Source organism: Heterodontus francisci, chromosome 33, assembly GCF_036365525.1.
Source record: "Heterodontus francisci isolate sHetFra1 chromosome 33, sHetFra1.hap1, whole genome shotgun sequence".
In the NCBI taxonomy this organism is placed as follows: domain Eukaryota; kingdom Metazoa; phylum Chordata; class Chondrichthyes; order Heterodontiformes; family Heterodontidae; genus Heterodontus; species Heterodontus francisci.
This window is the reverse complement of record NC_090403.1, coordinates 52,406,494-52,424,684: the sequence shown is the minus strand read 5'-3', so window position 1 is coordinate 52,424,684 and position 18,191 is coordinate 52,406,494. Positions and strand designations below refer to the sequence as shown.

The following is an 18,191-nucleotide window of genomic DNA, read 5'->3' as shown; positions in this document are numbered from 1 at the left end:
TTCACAGCTGGTCACTCAGCAGCTGAAAGAGAAGTTAATATTTTGGGGACAAACCCTTCAGCAGAACTGACTCCCTTTCATGAGTTCAGGTAAAGAATCTCCACTCAAAATGTTGCTTTCTTAGTGTCAGACAAAGCAGCATTTTCTGCTTTTATTTCAGGCTGCCAGCATTTTCAATTTTCTTATCCTTATTTTACAATTTTTTTTTCAGTGATAGCTAAACCATATTCAGGGAATTAATTTTGTTCTATGCAATTACAGGGATCGTGGGGATCCAGGAAGGATCTGTACAACAGGGAGCTGGTGATGTCAATCTTTGCAGCGGCCAACCGTAAAAGGAAAAAGCAAAAAGAGGCAAAGCTGCTTGAAAGTAGCACAGACGATGATTCGGAGCATGAACCTATTAAGGCTATTAACAAAGAGGGATCAGGTGACAAGAAAGGAATGGACAGACAAAAGGATGTAGTGGGACAGAAAGACAGGCAGTTGGCAAATACCAGGAACAGAGGTGTGGAGCAAATTCGCCAGCCCATTGCTAACAAAGAGGTTCAAAAGATTGCGGGAGAGCCTGATCATTCCAAACAAAACCACATTCAGTGGGAGTGTGTTGATGAAGCCACTTGGGACTCTTCATCTGGTCCACATCGCAGCCCATCTTCAGCTGGTATTCCGTGCTCATTTAAAGAAGGAACCTCCCTCAAATTGTTGGATTCAGATAGGAGAAGAAATGGCGCAGATGACCGGACAGCTACTGCAAGTCCTCAGTCTCGCAGTAATAGTGAATTGTTTTCCAAAAACCCCAATCTGAAGATGTGGCGGACTCCCGAGCTGGAGCATAGAGAGACGATTCCCATCGATGCCAGCTCTGTTGTTTCAGGATATTCTACCATTTCATCCACAGTGACAACCCTGGATCACAACCTCAGTTCTGAGGTACAATCAATTGCAGAAAGCAGGGGTGACGAAGCCGATGATGAAAGAAGTGAGCTCATCAGTGAGTGCGGAGGCCACATCGAAACAGACAACGAAAGTGGCTATCTTACACACACACTGCCAGGCAAGGTCTCGCGCTCACAGCAGGAAAGAGGCAGGTTTTGTCGTCGTGAGTCTGATAGCAACACAAGCTCTGACAAAGAAGGGATTCCAACACAAAAGCTAAACAGTAGACCCTCATTTAATTCCCATAGATTAATTCAGTGTGATACTTTGGCTAGAAAGAAGTTGACCAAGCCAAAAACAGGACTTGAACTTAGCACAAAAATTATTGAAGATAAAGAGCCTCCAGTGGTAATAAATCTGTTTGATAATTCAAATCATCCCAATTCCACCAGCAGCAAACACAACATCCTCAAGAGTGACCGTGACAAAGAAGATGCAACCCAAACATCAAAACGTCTGCTATCTGATCACATGAAGCTGCGACTGAAAACCTCAGCAGATGATATGTTTGGAGTAGGACTGAGAAAACAGTGCTCCCCAGAGACGAGGAGAAAGAAGAACATTAGAAGGAGACATACAGTAGTGGTGCAGAATGATTTATCAGAGTTTCACTTTAGAGAATGCAAGGAGAAGCCACTGGAAAGCAAGGACTGTGGTCACAAGGGGGGGAAACCATTTACCACGAGTCAGTTTGGGCAAAAAGTTGATTCCTGGGAGGCTTCAGATACTGGAGAAAACATGCAACCGGATATAGACTCTAAAACCAAGAAAATATGCAGACCATTTGATTCAGAATCACAGAACTGTTCTATTCACCAGAGTGGCAATTTGCAACCTGAACAGCCAGCACCCAATAGTAACGCAGAGCGTTGGCAACCAACTTCACTGTCTTCCCCATCAGCTTGCTCAACATCAGGCCAAGCTAGAGACAGTGATTCAAATTCATCCAAGTCTTCAACAGACATAAAGGCTCAGAAACGTGCACCCTCCTCACGATTCCATCAATACCTTTGATGGAAATTAGTTCGGGCTAAAACATTCAGGAGCTAGGCCAACATATGGGTTTGCAGTTTCCCCCAATTAACAGGTTGGAAAACTCTGAATTGCATATTTCTTTTTGCATAAAAAACCTCCCTCTCATTTAGAGATAAGCTAAACAATAGAATCTGGCGGTCCAGTTTAAAGTAGCAGTATTGACTGTGCTTCTACTGTGTTTCCCATCAATTTCCCTTCACTCAAACTATCTCCATTTTATAGAATATTGACAGACTGTTGCATTGTATTTTCTAATTGTCACTTATTTCCCCTGAGGGAATATGCTAAAGGGACATTAAAAAATATACTCTGATTTTTTTAAAAGTAATATCATTGTTTCTAAACAACAGGTAATTGTTGAGAAATAATATCAAAAAAATTATGTTATTCATTATTGAAAAAATTTGAGCCCTGAGCTTCTACAGGGGATCAACCGGTCTCTCTCTCTAGCTCCATAGGTGCCAATGGCACTCCTAGAAAAATGGCCTTTTTCAGATATTTGCTATGTTTCTCTGAAGATTCTGCTGGTCTCCTGCCACAGTCACAGCGAGAGATCCCCATTTGGAAGTTAAGGGTCCTGGTATAATTCTTGCTACAGGCATCAGTCCCAGGTAAAGTGGCCGAATTGATTTTTTTTTTTAATGGCCTTTGCTGGAAATGCAAACTAAAAACAGAACATGCTTCAACCACATAGCAGATCTCAGCATCTGAAAAAGATAGATTAGAGACCTGTCGAAGAACTGTTTGGTGCAGGAGCTCTACCCAAAACATTAACCTGTATTTTCTCTTTTCAGATGCTCATGCACCTACTATGTGTTTGGGCTATTTTGGATTTGTTATTTAAAACTTTGAATGACCTAGTATGAGGAGCTGGGCAGACTGGATGCAGGCTAAAGGGAATGATTTTAAATTTGCTGTATGTAGTTACTGGGTGGTGTAGTCCAAGGGTTGTTAAGATACTAACATTTTGCTGCTGCTTTCTCAGTTTGCATGAAAATAACTTTTTTGAATTCACTTCTTTCACCATTAGCAAAAGATGTACACTTAAAAGTTTGTGCTTTCCTTGCTTAGTTTAAACTTGGTTAGCCTGGAACTCAGTGCTGCTGCCTTAAAAAATGTTCTAATATATAGAAAAAAATGTTTCACTTTGTCTTGAAGAATTTGTATGAAGAACATGTCACCTCCCAGTTTCAGTTACCCAAAAGAGAAGGAATTGCCCTTATCTAGCAAGGAAATTGAAACAATTTCCTCACATCAGCGAGCACTTGTTGCCAAAATAAACTTGTAAATAAGTTCAGGGCTGTATTTTTGAATGGAATTTCCAGGGATTGTTTTTCTAATCTAATTTCAAGTTTGCTTAATGCAGATTATTACTTTAGACGCAGTCAAAATCGCGACCACGAGATAAAAGCAACCTTTCGACTAGCATCTGTTATTGAGTACTACATTAAGAGGCGATATGTCTTAGAGAACTAAAGAGATCAAGTTTCTGATTATAATTTATAATAGTAAACATTTAAAACAAACAGACATAGTGCCAGCTACTCGATCTGTTCACAGCCAATAAGTCACAGCAGTCTTTGAGGGTCAAAGTTAAAGGAGGGACTTGGAAGACTTCAGCTGTCTGGAGCCTCATCTCTGACATCATGCATGCTCCCGTGTCACCCTATAACACTGGCGGAAGTGCAGCGAAACCCCCATTTATGCGGATGAACGGGGTTTATACTACATTTCCAGCAACGGTATAGCAGCAGAAGCAACTGCGAGGAAATTCCCGGCCTAGTGCTTCACTTTGCTGAAGGTACTGGAAACTAGTTATCTTTCACCCTCAGGCACTGAAATCACTTGCTGTTGAAATACCCACAGAAACCTGTTGCTAACCTGATGGTTGCATATTCTGTTAATTAACTGCCAGTGGAATCATTCAGTTAAGGATATCTTTCTGAACTGAACCCAACTGGTTCTTGAGAACTGAGATGAAGGAGATTGAAGTCAGTTAAAGATAGGTTTTATTCCAATCATTCCGTTAATCTAAATTCTCTCAAAATTCAGAAAATGCAGGGATGATGTGAATGGAAATCTAACAAATGGTGTTACAGAGCCACTGAACGTGGTGGATCTGCACCAAAGATTCATGCTTGGGGCTGTGAAAAATGCCTTGACTGTTCTTGTGCTCCTCAGCAAACATTCACAGAACAGCACAGGGGTGGGAGCTGGTCACCTGCATACCTCTCAGTCAGGGATGGTATCCAGCATGGGCAAAATGCAATAAGGGAAAGTGGAGAAAATAAAAATATATTTGGAAAAGAATTACCAAATTCTCTCAAAATTCAAACTGTGCTGAAATGACACTTGACTGAATTCGCTCCCCATTTAGCAAGTTTCAATTACATAGGTGAAAATAGTAAAGGACCAATTTTAGACTCAAATGAAAAGGGATGGAATTAAACGACAAGTTAACGAAGACTTCACTGTGAGGTAGCATTGAGCTACTACAATTCAGTGAAAGGAAAAATCATAATTGCCAATAATTGGTAACCGACTAGCTGATCAACGATTTCCACCTATCCAAATCTTGCTTATCACAGATTAGCTTTCTGCTGTTAAAACAGATTTAATTTATATTTTTGCTATTAGAAAGAAAGAAATCAATTTGTAAAAAGGATAAATCTGTTCTGTTAAAACAAGTTAAAACAAACCGGCACAGACACAATAGGCCAAGTGGCCTCTTTCTGTGCCTTAAACTTACTATGATTCTATGAAGTACCTATAATTTACTACAACTAATGCACTAATCACTAAATTATTTATATATTGTATTTATTTATTAACTAAAAGATTAGATTCCCAATCTAACGAGTTAACAGTTTGTTATTTAATTAAAATGTCACTGTTGAAGGCACTGTCTCTGTGATAAAATATTTGGTAAATTATTTTTATTGGTGAGAGAGAAAAACTTAAGAGAATTGTGCATCTCGCTGATTCCAGGATGTGATGAATTTTATGCAGATGGTTGGAAACAGATTCCAAAACATTTGCCAAATAGTTTTTCATGAAGATGGTGCTGCTTTAACACAGATTTTAAATAGCTTTGTGCTGTTCAAAATATGAAAAAGCATCTCAATATGAAATGGAAATTCAATTTTATATTAATCACTATGAGATATATTGGGGGGAGCACTTAGTGTTCAGTACTCTCTGCACCTTTAAAGGGACAGTGTGATTTCACGGAGTTCAAATCCATTCTGTATGCAGTCTGTAGTTGTCACACCAGATAGATCAAAAAGTCCTCCCAGTGTTGTTCAGTTGGTTAATCCAGTGAGTAGCGAAAGCCAAGAAAAGGTCCTGGGTTTGATCCTGGTCTTTGTCCTGGTCTTTGCTGAGCTGATTGATCTCAGCCAGGAGCAGGATCGCCCAATAACATTGGCCTTGCACACGAACAATGGCTACAAAGAGTGTGTGCTGTCCATGGGAAAAGCTATACTCCAGTACAGGAAATGGGAGCGGGGGGCTGAGGGTGGCGTGGTTGCAGTAGAGAAATAATTGTTTTGTTGAGGGACCTGTACAGAAAAAAATTAAGGTTAATTTTGGATATTTGATTTCCCCAGAACCTTTTCCATTTTGTCCTATTTAAGTTTCCCAGTATAAAGCATTTTTCCTAGTGAGATAGCAACCAGGTCATTACAGCTGTTCAACCAGTCAGGAGTAATATTTTGTTAACTTGTGCTAAGGAATTTAATGTCTTGGGTGCTTGACATGCTAGTGTCAACTTTGCATATCACAAGACCACAGCTTATAATAACTGTTACACTAATGGAAGGCGGTGGTGGTGGGGGGGCGGCGTTTCAAGATTTTTGTCTTGGTGAGATTTTCAGGTGAATGCCATGGAAGCTCACAGGACACAGATACATTTACAGCTATCTCAAGTTCCTGATAGGAGCAAATCTCAGTGTTTTCATTTAGGATTTATCCACCAATGAGGCAACAGCTGAGAACAGATTTTTCGAAACTTGCAACCCACAAAATTCAATTAGGACAAATAATGAGTCTTTCTTTCTTTCTTTGGCCTCGGTTTCTCGAGAGACAATGGGTAAGCACCTAGAGGTGGTCAGTGGTTTGTGGAGCAGCGTCTGGAGTGGCTATAAAGGCCAATTCTAGAGTGACAGACTCTTCCACAGGCGCTGCAGATAAAATTGGTTGTCGGAGCTGTTACACAGTTGGCCTTCTCCCTGCACTTCTGTCTTTTTTCCTGCCAACTGCTAAGTCTCTTCGACTCGCCACTCTTTAGCCCCGCTTTTATGGCTGTCCGCCATCTCTGGCGATCACTGGCAACTGACTCCCACGACTTGTGGTCAGTGTCACAGGACTTCATGTTGCGTTTGCAGACATCTTTAAAGCGGAGACTTAGATGGCTGGTGGGTCTGATACCAGTGACAAGCTCACTGTACAATGCATCCTTGGGGATCCTGCCATCTTCCATGTGGCTCACATGGGTATATGAGTAAACAATGAGTACAAGATGAAAAAGAATAGTACAGAAGTCTGGGCTTCATGGGCTGGATTGCCTATTTCCCATCAATTATAAAGTGATTTATTCCAACACATTTCAAATAAACTGTCTTAATTTAGTATGGTTGGTAATAGAATGATAATGTTGCTACTAACTCACTGTTAAAAATAGATAATTTAGAAAGACTAATTGCAAACTCCTGCCAGAACAGCTGTATTAAATCCATGGTCCAGGCAGCTAGCAACTGCACAACATTCACATTCCCTGTTTTACAGGCTGCCCAGTACCTTTTGTGACGAATTGGATGCGCTCAGTATTGTGTTCCTAACTTGAGTTTTTGCCTTATGAAGTATTGCCCTTTACCCACAGCACCCCCCCCCCCCCCCCCACCAGGGAAAAAGATAAGGATATATTTCCACTCCTTTAACTGGAAACTTCACCCAGTTTGTTCTTCTTGCACTTCATTCACAAGATGGATATGGATGAACCTTCAACCCATGAATTTATACATACAGGAAGAACCTACAGTCCCTTACTTTCTTTCACCTCCTCTCCCCCTGCCCCATTGAAGCATCCAATAATTTCTTAATAAATCAATTGTAACACCCACTTCTGAAAAGATTGGCCTTTTAAGCTTCTCTGAAGGATCTGAATATATAATCTAGGCTGACACTTCAGTGTTGCATTGACGAAGGTGCCAACTTTCATATGTAAAAATTCCTGTAGCACTTTTCAAAGAAGAGCAGGGCTTTACCCCAGTGTCCTGGCCAACATTTATCCTTCAACCAACCAAAACTAATTAACTGATCATTTATCTCATTGCTGTTGATGCAACCTTACTACGTATCAATTGGCTATCATTATTTCATTTCTTAACAATGGTGACTGCACTTCAAAAAAAGTAATTAATTGGCTTTGAAGTACTTTGGGACAGCCTAAGAAATTGAAACACACAATATGGGCTGAATTTTATCAGACCTCTAGGGATGGGCAAGGTGGCATGGGGGCCCATAAAATAGCTTGGGTAGGTGGGGGGTGGAGTGCCCATCCTCTTCCCGATGTCATTCAATTTTGTCAGTGGCAGGGAAGGCTGCAGTCTTCCCACCCAGAGGCAATTGAGACCTTTAAATACCAATTAATGGCCCATTAAGGGCCTCTTGCCACCGCCGCTAGTATTTTATCAACAGCTGGTGGCAACCCTGCCATGTGGGGAGGCCACCCAGTAAAACTAGGCAGCCTTCCTGTACACTGGGGGGTTGCCCTCCTGCTTGGGCAATCTGTGGCCCAAAGAGGACCTTCAGGGCAAAAGCCACCCCTGCACCAACACCCACCCCCTTGCCCTCAACAATCTGCCGAACCAGTCCCCACTTACCTGCAGTCTGAGGCTTCAGTGCTGTTCCTGGTCCTGGGCCTACTGCAGTACTAGCAGTGGCCACTGCTCCCGGTGGCACACAGGGACTGCTGAGCTGCCAGCTCTCTGATTGGCTGGCAGCTTTTGGAGGCGGGATCCCCGTCTTTAAATGCAGCCGGGGATCCCTCAGAACGGCCGAGGCGGAATTCCTCTTGCCTTTCTGGCCCAGTGTTGGGACCCCCGCCGCCTTCATAAAATCCAGCCCTATAAATACATGTTATTTCTCTTGCCTTAACTTCCCTACCCAGATACAATTCCATATGTTGGTCAATCTTCATGTGAAGAAGAACTTCCTGAGATTGGTCGTAAATTGAGTTTTCACTAGTTTGAACTTGTACCTCCTTATTCTAATGTCACAGTTTGAAGTAATGCTGTGGATCTGTTTCCAACTTTATATAACTCTCTGATAAATCACTTGCTTCTGTGAGGCTGGGGGGAAGTGGTCTTGTGTTTATCAAAAATCTAAGAATACCATAAAATCTTTGTGGTCAGTGTTAGAGAACCTAGTGAGGGTAAAGAACCAAAGCACATGCTACCTGCTGATTCTTAAAATAATACAGAATTGCCATATGGATGTATTGGATGAAATCTCTCCTTTTTAGGACTTGCGGTTCAAAGCAACCACTCTATAAAGTATCCACCAGCAGTTGTAGCATAGGTTTTGTTCTTCTCAGTAGAATGCATCCTGAATTAATTCATAATCCTCAAATCTTTTCATGTGTTTCTGTACAGACAACTGCTAAAATCTGAGTGTGGAGAAAAGGGACATTTTAATTTTTGGATGCTGTAAAAAAAGTACTACTGCACTCCTTTATATACTGCTATGCTGAGATACCAGATGAGAGAAATACACTCTGGCATATAGAACATTGTAATTTATAGGTTAGCCAATAGTTGATTTTATTTATAGGCCACATTGCCCATTTACTAATATTAGGTCTAGCAATTCTGTCCTTTCTAACTTCATATTTTGGAAGCTTTTATATTAAACTCCGGTGGGGAAGGGATAAGCAGTTCATGTCCTGCATATTTTTTTTTACATAGGTTTTTGATTCTCCTGACTTTGGCTTGAAAAGTTCCAACCTTTCACCTTTTGAGACCATCTGAATCTTGATTGTTTGCCCTGTTACTATTTAACATAATACAATTAGTCTAAATTCATAACACCAGCATTGCAGACACTGCTAAACTTGCAGCTGGGGAGAGATAACCAAACTCTAGCGTAAACTGGCTCCTGATGCTTTTGGCTTGATACAGTTGAGGCTATATGATTTTGTATGGTTTTGTATTGAAGATTGCTCATTTAACCTCTGTGTGTATATATAAAATATATATATAATATATTTTGTTTGCATTGTTTACATTAGTGCTTCTGTGCACATTTTTTTGTTTCCATGTTACTTGAATTTTTAATTTTCGATACTTTTGCTCCACAGCTTGCTCAGGTCGAATTAAAAGCTCGGTAACATGCAGATCCTTAAAAATGCATTTTTTGTTAAAAAAAAGTTTAACGAAGCCAGAGGTGGACTTACTTTAATGCCATGTTTCTGCATTAAAAGCCATTAAATTACCAATAGATATTAGGTAAGGGCTAAGAAAAGTCACAACATAATAACTCAGGTGTTTGGCGTTGAATAGTATGAAATAAAGGATAAATCATGCTATTGGAAACGCAGCATTAGATACTTTTTTATAAGAGAAATGGAGATCCTATATTCTGTTATTTTGGTAAGTTCCCAGAATTTTGATTAGTGGTGTTGAATCAAACATCTCTTTGAACCCAATTAAAGCTGTCATTTTGTCGAAACAAAGTTGACTTTACTGTGTAAACCCACCGAAATATTATCATTCCTCACTTGTCTCTTTTACTCCAATAATGAAATATACCTGTGATTTTATTAAATGTTTGAAACAGTATGGAATTCATTGCAGTCTGAAATTACTGTAATGTGCAGTATGATGCTTTCACAAACATGGCATATATAAGGTGGCACAAATAGACCACGTTAACACTGAACATCGTATGCGTACTGTGTGCAGAAATTCCTTGAAGTTTAGAAACTAGAATAGTAGATGGTATTGCCCTTTAAGTTTTAAATCTGTGTAGTTCAGGTTGTGGTCCATTCCTGTAGAAACATGGCTTTAAATGAAGATTGCATCTCTAAACAATGGTGCCAGATATAAAAACATCATGCTGAACCCTTGCTTCATAACTGTTTATTCGAAAATATGATAAACCCACTTCCAAAACTAGCAAGGTTTGCCAAAAAAGTATCTCAACAAAATAACATTCTCACTATCATCTTAAAAAACTTATAAATGTTATAGAGGGTTTGTGAAAATATTTTCTACATAATGTCACTGAAATTGAACATTACCACACTATGTGCAAATGCACCTTAAAACAGGCAAAGTTGTTTTAATATGGTTTTAAATTTGAGTTGTAGTCTATAATTGTAGTTAGTTAGCTCTTTTTTGTTTTATTTACCTTTCCTTGGAAAGCGCCTCATTTTTGCAAGTCATTTCTAAACAAGAGTCTAGATTCCAGACTCTGGGATTTATGTTAATATAACTTTCAAAGTTTTTTTTTAATTTAAATACAAATGTTGCCTAGCTGTAGGCTAAGTTTTTTATATGTAGTTATATATAAATTGCATTTTGTTTTCCATGAACTAGGCTGGAAAAAGCAGGACAGAGCTGTGTGGGGCACATCTGTCGTGCCATTGGTGATTGGACACACACCTGTGCCAATGATTGGCTGATCTGCTTTGTCCTAACTGGGCTTGAATGGTCCAAAATCTGGTACCAAATTCAGCCACCTTGCTTCTGAGCATCTGGATTGAATCTGGGGAGAGGATGGGGGCAGTGGGGAGGAGAGAGGGAAAGGAAGATTTGGGTATACCATTGAGGCAGGGAATTAAATATCAGTCACCCATGGCATGGTTAAAGAAGCAACAGGCTGCACTTTCAAAGGAACAATATATACTCCAAGAAGAAGAAAATTAATAAAATGCGAAGTCCAAAGGGAGATGCTTTAAGCCGCACTTTTCCAGCTTGTATTATTTGTTTTATGTTGCTGTTTACTTGCAGTATTGAGATTGTTTGGCAGGCAAGCAGTTCATAGCTTCCATTAAAAAAAAATCAGGCATTCCAATGGAACGTTGAACAAAGCTGTCAACATGACCTTTCTCCATATACAGTTTGTTCATTGAATTATGCAGATTTGCTATAAAGTTAACTGCTTATTTTGTAAATATATTCTAGAATGTCAACTCTGACAAAAGTCGTGTAACATAGATATATGAAATGTTTTTTCCTCTTTGCCAATTGGCCATAAAAGAACAATGATATTATTAGATTCTGCATGAACTTCTCAAGTTTACAACTGCAAATGTACATGCAAAAGGAGATGCTTTAAATAATGCACCATCCTGTTTTATAAAAATGGAAATAAACTGACTTTCCCTGCAGTAAACCTAGCATGGGTTTCTTTTTTATTACTGGTGGATCACCAGCACTATTGGACATGGTAAGTCAGATAAAAACACTTCTATATTTGGTCAGGAATGTTTGTTTATTCTGCAAAGGTGGATTTGTGTTCCTCCGAGGCCACAAAGTTTAATTGTTACGGCACAGCTCAATCAGATTTCAGTTGTTTGGTTAGGGAACCTTGCAGATTGGAATGTGCTTGCCAGTTTTGCTTTCTTTTTGTTGAGTACTCCAGAAAGTACTTTATTTTATGAAGCTAGTATGTGTATGCAAACAGATCTTTTAAGAATTACGGGTACAATTTATAGTTTTATGAAAATTCACATTTTCAAGCATTGTTTCTGAAGTCACTGTGCATGCTGACTGCATGGTACCTGTGGGAAGTATGTCTCACCCCATGAGGCTGAGGCAACTTGTTTAGTCCAGGGTTATGTGGGAGGGTCCTGCGAGTTGTGGTGCTTTTCAAGGGTAGAGGGTGGATTATTGCATTGTGGAGATGGAATGAGCCCCAGACCACCTGGTATTTTCTCAATTCCAAATAGAGGCCAAACATCACCTTTTCTGATGAGCCATTGAACTACAAGTGTTTGAGCTACATATTTGTCAAGGGTCGGGCTACACTCTGCCACCAGTCTGGCCTGCCCCTTATCAGCCACCCCAGAAATCCCTGGTCTGCCTAAGATAGGTGAAGGCTCAGTATAACTGAATAAGTTAAATGCTGAAGATGCTTGGCAGGTCAATGAGAATCTAAAAGAGAAACATTAGGGACCATTCCAGAGGTCTGATAAAAGGGCGCCTATCTGACCCATTAATCCAGTGACTATCTTTCAATTTTCACCAAGCTGCTATGCATTTCCAGCACTTTTTACTTAAAATTTCTCTAAACAGGAAAAGATCCCTGATTGGGTTTACAGTACAGGTGTAAGGCACTACAGATTAAACTGTAGGTTAACAGTGAATCCCTTCACATTACTACAATGAATTGGGTTGGCAGTCACCAGGAACCCAAGAGAGAAATTCAATGATTATTCAAAGAAAATCAGAAACTTCTTTATAGAACATAGAACAGTACAGGCCCTTCGGCCCACGATGTTGTGCTGAACCTTTAACCTACTCTAAGATCAAACTAACTACCTACCCTTCATTCTACTATCATCCATGTACCTATCCAAGAGTCGCTGAAATGCCCCTAACGTATCTGCTTCTACTACCACCGCTGGCAGCGCATTCCACGCACCCACCACTCTCTGTGTAAAGAACCTACCTCTGACATCTCCCCGAAACCTTCCTCCAATCACCTTAAAATGATGCCCCCTGGTGATAGCCCTTTCCACCCTGGGAAAAAGTCTCTGACTATTCACTCTATCTATGCCACTCATCATCTTGTACCCCTCTATCAAGTCACCTCTCATCCTTCGCTCCAATGAGAAAAGCCCTAGCTCCCTCAATCTTTCTTCGTAGGGCATGCCCTCCAGTCCAGGCAGCATTCTGGTAAATCTCCTCTGCACCCTCTCTAAAGCTTCCGCATCCTTCCTATAATGAGGCGACCAGAACTGAACACAATATTCCAAGTGTGGTCGAGCCAGGGCCTTCTAGAGCTGCAGCATAACCTCGCGGCTCTTAAACTCAATCCCCCTGTTAATGAAAGCCAACACACCATACGCCTTCTTAACAACCCTATCAACTTGGGTGGCAACTTTGAGTGATCTATGGACATGGACCCCAAGATCCCTCTGTTCCTCCACACTACCAAGAATCCTGTCTTTAAGCCTGTATTCCGCATTCAAATTCGACCTTCCAAAATGAATCACTTCACACTTTTCCAGGTTGAACTCCATCTGCCACTTCTCAGCCCAGCTCTGCATCCTGTCAATGTCCCGTTGCAACCTACAACAGCCTTCCACACTATCCACAGCTCCAGCAACCTTTTGTGTCATCGGCAAACTTGCTAACCCAGCCTTCCACTTCCTCATCCAAGTCATTTATAAAAATCACAAAGAGCAGAGGTTCCAGAACAGATCACTGGTCACCAAGCTCCATGCTGAATACTTTCCATCTACTACCACCCTCTGACTTCTATGGGCCAGCCAATTTTGTATCCAGACAGCCAACTTTCCCTGAATCCCATGCCTCCTTACTTTCTGAATGAGCCTACCATGGGGAACCTTATCAAACGCCTTGCTAAAATCCATATACACCACATCCACTGCTCTTCCTTCATCAATGTGTTTTGTCACATCTTCAAAGAATTCAATAAGGCTTGTGAGGCATGAGCTGCCCCTCACAAAGCCATGCTGACTGTCTCTAATCAAACCGTGCTTTTCCAAATAATCATAAATCCTGTCTCTCAGAATCCTCTCCAATAATTTGCCCACTACCGACGTAAGACTGACTGGTCTATAATTCCTAGGGTTATCCCTATTCCCTTTCTTGAACAAGGGAACAACGTTTGCCACCCTCCAATCATCCGGTACTACTCCAGTGGACAGTGAAGACGCAAAGATCATCGCCAAAGGCGCAGCAATCTCTTCCCTCGCTTCCCGTAATATCCTTGGGTATATCCCGTCTGGCCCCGGGGACTTATCTGTCCTCATATCATTCAAAATTTCCAGCACATCCTCCCTCTTAACCTCAACCTGTTCGAGCATATCAGTCTGTTCCACGCTGTCCTCACAAACGACCAGGTCCCTCTCACTAGTGAATACTGAAGCAAAGTATTCATTTAGGACCTCCCCTACCTCCTCCGACTCCAGGCACAAGTTCCCTCCACTATCCCTGATCGGCCCTACCCTCACTCTGGCCATCCTCTTGTTCCTCACATACGTGTAGAATGCCTTGGGATTTTCCTTAATCCTACCCACCAAGACTTTTTCATGTCCCCTTCTAGCTCTCCTAAGTCCATTCTTCAGTTCCTTCCTGGCTACCTTGTAACCCTCTAGAGCCCTGTCTGATCCTTGCTTCCTCAACCTTAAGTAAGCTTCCTTCTTCCTCTCGACTAGCTGTTCCACATCTCTTGTCATCCAAGGTTCCTTCACCCTACCATCCCTTCCCTGCCTCATCAGGACAAACCTATCCAGCAGTCGCAGCAAGTGCTCCCTAAACAACCTCATTTCTGTCGTGTATTTCCCTGAGAACATCTGTTCCCAATTTATGCTCCCCAGTTCCTGCCTAATAGCATTGTAATTCCCCCTCCCCCAATTAAATATTTTCCCATCCCGTCTGCTCCTATCCCTCTCCATGACTATAGTAAAGGTCAGGGAGTTGTGATCACTATCACCGAAATGCTCTCCCACCGAGAGATCTGCCACCTGGCCTGGTTCGTTGCCAAGCACCAAGTCCAACATAGCCTCCCCTCGGCCTATGTACATATTGAGTCAGGAAACCTTCCTGGACACACCTGACAAAAACTGCTCCATCCAAACTATTTGCACTAAGGAGGTTCCAATCAATATTAGGGAAGTTGAAGTCACCCATGACAACAACCCTGTTACTTCTGCACCTTTCCAAAATCTGCCTCCCAATCTGTTCCTCCGTGTCTCTGTTGCTATTGGGGGGTCTATAGAAAACTCCCAACAAAGTGACTGCTCCTTTCCTGTTTCTGACTTCCACCCATAATGACTCAGTAGACAAACCCTCCTCGACGACCTCCCTTTCTGCAGCTGTGATACTATCCCTGATTAACAATGCCACTCCCCCACCGCTTTTACCTCCCTCCCTATTCCTTTCGAAATATCTAAACCCCGGAACATCCAACATCCATTCCTGCCCCTGTGATATCCACGTCTCCGTAATGGCCACAACATTGTAGCTCCAAGTACTGATCCATGCTCTAAGTTCATCACCCTTATTCCTGACACTTCTTGCGTTAAAATAGACACACTTCAACCCATCATACTGGCTGCAACTTTGCCCTGTCAACTGTCTAATCTTCCTCACAGACTCTCTGCACTCGGTATCTGCCTGTTTAACAGCTACCCCATCCACTGATCTGTGGCTCCGGTTCCCATCCCCCTGCCAAACTAGTTTAAACCCTCCCGAAGAGCTCTCGCAAACCTCCCGCCCAGGATATTGCTGCCCCTCCAGTTCAGATGCAACCCGTCCCTCTTGTACAGGTCCCACCTTCCCCAGAAGGTATCCCAATGATCCACATATCTGAATCCCTCCCTGCTACACCAGTTCTGTAGCCACGTGTTCAGCTGCACTCGCTCCCTGTTTCCAGCCTCACTAGCACGTGGCACCGGTAACAATCCTGAGATTACTACTCTGCTCGTCCTGCCTTTCAGCTTCCAACCTAACTCTCTATATTCGCTTTTCAGGTCCTCATCCCTTTTCCTAGCTATGTCATTGGTACTGATATGTACCACGACCTCTGGCTGCTCCCCCTCCCCCTTAAGAAAAACAGTGACGATGCAAGCTGGTTGAATTTTAGAGATCATGTAATGAAACTTTTAGGAATACATTCAACTAGAGTTGGCAATCCTGAGTTAAAATGAACAGCTCACAGTGAAGGCTGCTGTGTCAGATCCCTCAGGCAACAGCATATCACAATGATCCTTAATGTCTTCCCATTGCCTATGATGACAACATTTCTATATGTATTCCCCCACCCCCAAATGCTTCAACACAGGTCAGTTAGTTTGCAGTGTTTCAATGTTCAAGGCTGGCATAATCAGTATGTAGGTGGGGAGCTGGGTTCCAAGCTATGTGGGATGTAACATGAGCCTCAAGCCCCAGTAACTCAGTCCCATTAACAAACATCAAAAACTGCAGACGCTGGAAACTTGAAACAAAAGTCGAAAATGCTGAAAAGCACGCAGCAGTTCCGTCAGCCACTAGAGAGAGAACAGAGGAGTTGATCTTTCAGGTATACTAGGACATAGGAACAAGAGGAGGCCCTTTAAGCCCTCTGGCCTGTTTTGCCATTCAGTAAGATCATCGCTGACCTGCAACTTAACTCCATAGATATGATGGAGCCTTTGTCAGAACTGAAAAACAAAATTCTGACGAAAAGCACTTTTAAAAAAAGGAACAGAACAAAGAAAAGGGGAAACCCAGGCAGAAGAAGAAACAGAATGGACCTGTACACAAAAATGGTTGAACGGTTGACGGGAGGTAATGTGAGAAATTAGACTTTTATGAGACACAGAGTATAGCAGTAGTTAAGTGAGGGATGAGGGAGCTAGAAATTGAAGCATGAAAAGACTGGCTCAGTTCCATTTATATTTATTACTGGTTTGCCCAGTTTTAAATTTCATATGCCTAAAGATTTGGGAAAGGTTGTTCTTCATTGTTAGAAAAATTCTAAATCAAAATCTTAGTATTTACAGAGTGAAATACAATAGGTACTTGGAAACAGAGTTAAAATTTTTTAATGTAGCCCCAAGTGTCCTTGCTACCCACTAGAGTGCATGTCGAGGCACCAGTGGAGCGAGGGAGTGTAGTTAACTTGCTCTGGCAGTACATTGGTTAATATGTTTATATAAAATTCCTTTGGACACCCCAGTACCACAGTGAAATATCGTCACTAGCTGCACTTCAAATCGGACCATACAGTATCATTATTTCAATCATGTGTTTTGACTATAGGAGTCTAACTTTCATCACCATGTGGCATATCACGCAGAAGTGATGAGGAAGAACCCATACCAAGACTAACTAAACTCACCTGACAAACTCTATCTCTTACATACAAGGCAATGTAGAGCAGTGAAGACAGGATCAAAACAGGAACATAAGGATATATAAAGTGCTTTGCAACATCACCAGAATCAAAGCACACTAGGCAATGAGGAGAAACACAAAATACTTTTACAAAAATGCAATCCCTTTATTTCATCTCTTCACAGAAACCACATTAATTACAGATTGTCATGGCGTCGACTTTCAGTACACATCTCACTACTCTACAAATGGAAGATCCCAGTTTACAAAAACTCAGTAGATATATTCAATACAATAACTAATCACAGCTCTTACTGACCAAACAGTAAAGCCCCATGCATCAGAGAAAAAAATACACAGTCTATAAAGAAAAATGTTCCTATTGTATCCAGATTTTCACAAATTCTTAATATTAAGATTCACGTACTGACACTAACCTAGATGCATCGTGCAATTTCTTAGCATATACATGCATAATTAGAACCCTTTATTATTTAAAAGCAGGAATAAAGTGAAGTTCATGTTTTATATGATTACTGACATCCTTCAGGAGACTATGAAAAATGTTACATTTATGTAAAAAAATTAATGCTTAAAAAAGGCAAAAAAGGCATTTTGTATTTTTTTCACTTTTACATTTTGCTTAAATAGAATTTTTTTTTAATGTTTCTTCTAAACACACACTTTTAATACATCTTGAAACAATTACCTTTTAATCAACATGGAAAAGACCAAGATCTGGAACAGACAGTTCCAACATATTCGGCTTTAATGTAAAAGTAATTCATTTTAAACAGCAAATTTGAAGGTGCTCTTAAAGCTTATTAGCTATAATTCGGTTGATATGATTATGTTCAGATTTGCATTTTTCTGTTTCCGTGAGATGAGGTGAATCATGATCATTGCGAGAATGCTTAAAGATATCATTACCACATGGTTTTTCACTGCATTTGTGATTAACTCAAGCATTTGGAATAAAATATTAACAATTCTCAGTTTATAGAATATTAAATATTCTCTGGGATTGGGCAGGCAGGGACTGGTGGGGGGGGGGGTGAATATTTGTGTCCATCAAAATGAGGAATGGCACTGCCAGGAAATTGAATACTTTGTATATGTTTGCATCCAGCCTCAGCATTAACTATC

At 41.1% G+C, this 18,191-nt stretch overlaps 1 protein-coding gene across 7 annotated transcripts in view; it reads left to right on the top strand.

Annotated features, from left to right (window-relative positions):
• The window catches only part of LOC137348208 (rho GTPase-activating protein 23-like), a 515,957-nt gene extending 506,719 nt beyond the window's left edge, over positions 1 to 9,238 (top strand). For all 7 annotated transcript variants that reach the window (XM_068013572.1, XM_068013573.1, XM_068013571.1 and 4 more), the window contains one exon: positions 262 to 9,238. In XM_068013572.1, coding sequence (XP_067869673.1) covers positions 262 to 1,953 — 1,692 coding nt within the window. In that variant the 3' untranslated portion in view covers positions 1,954 to 9,238. The remainder of the gene's footprint in view (positions 1 to 261) is intronic.
• The last annotated feature ends 8,953 nt before the right edge of the window (positions 9,239 to 18,191 follow it).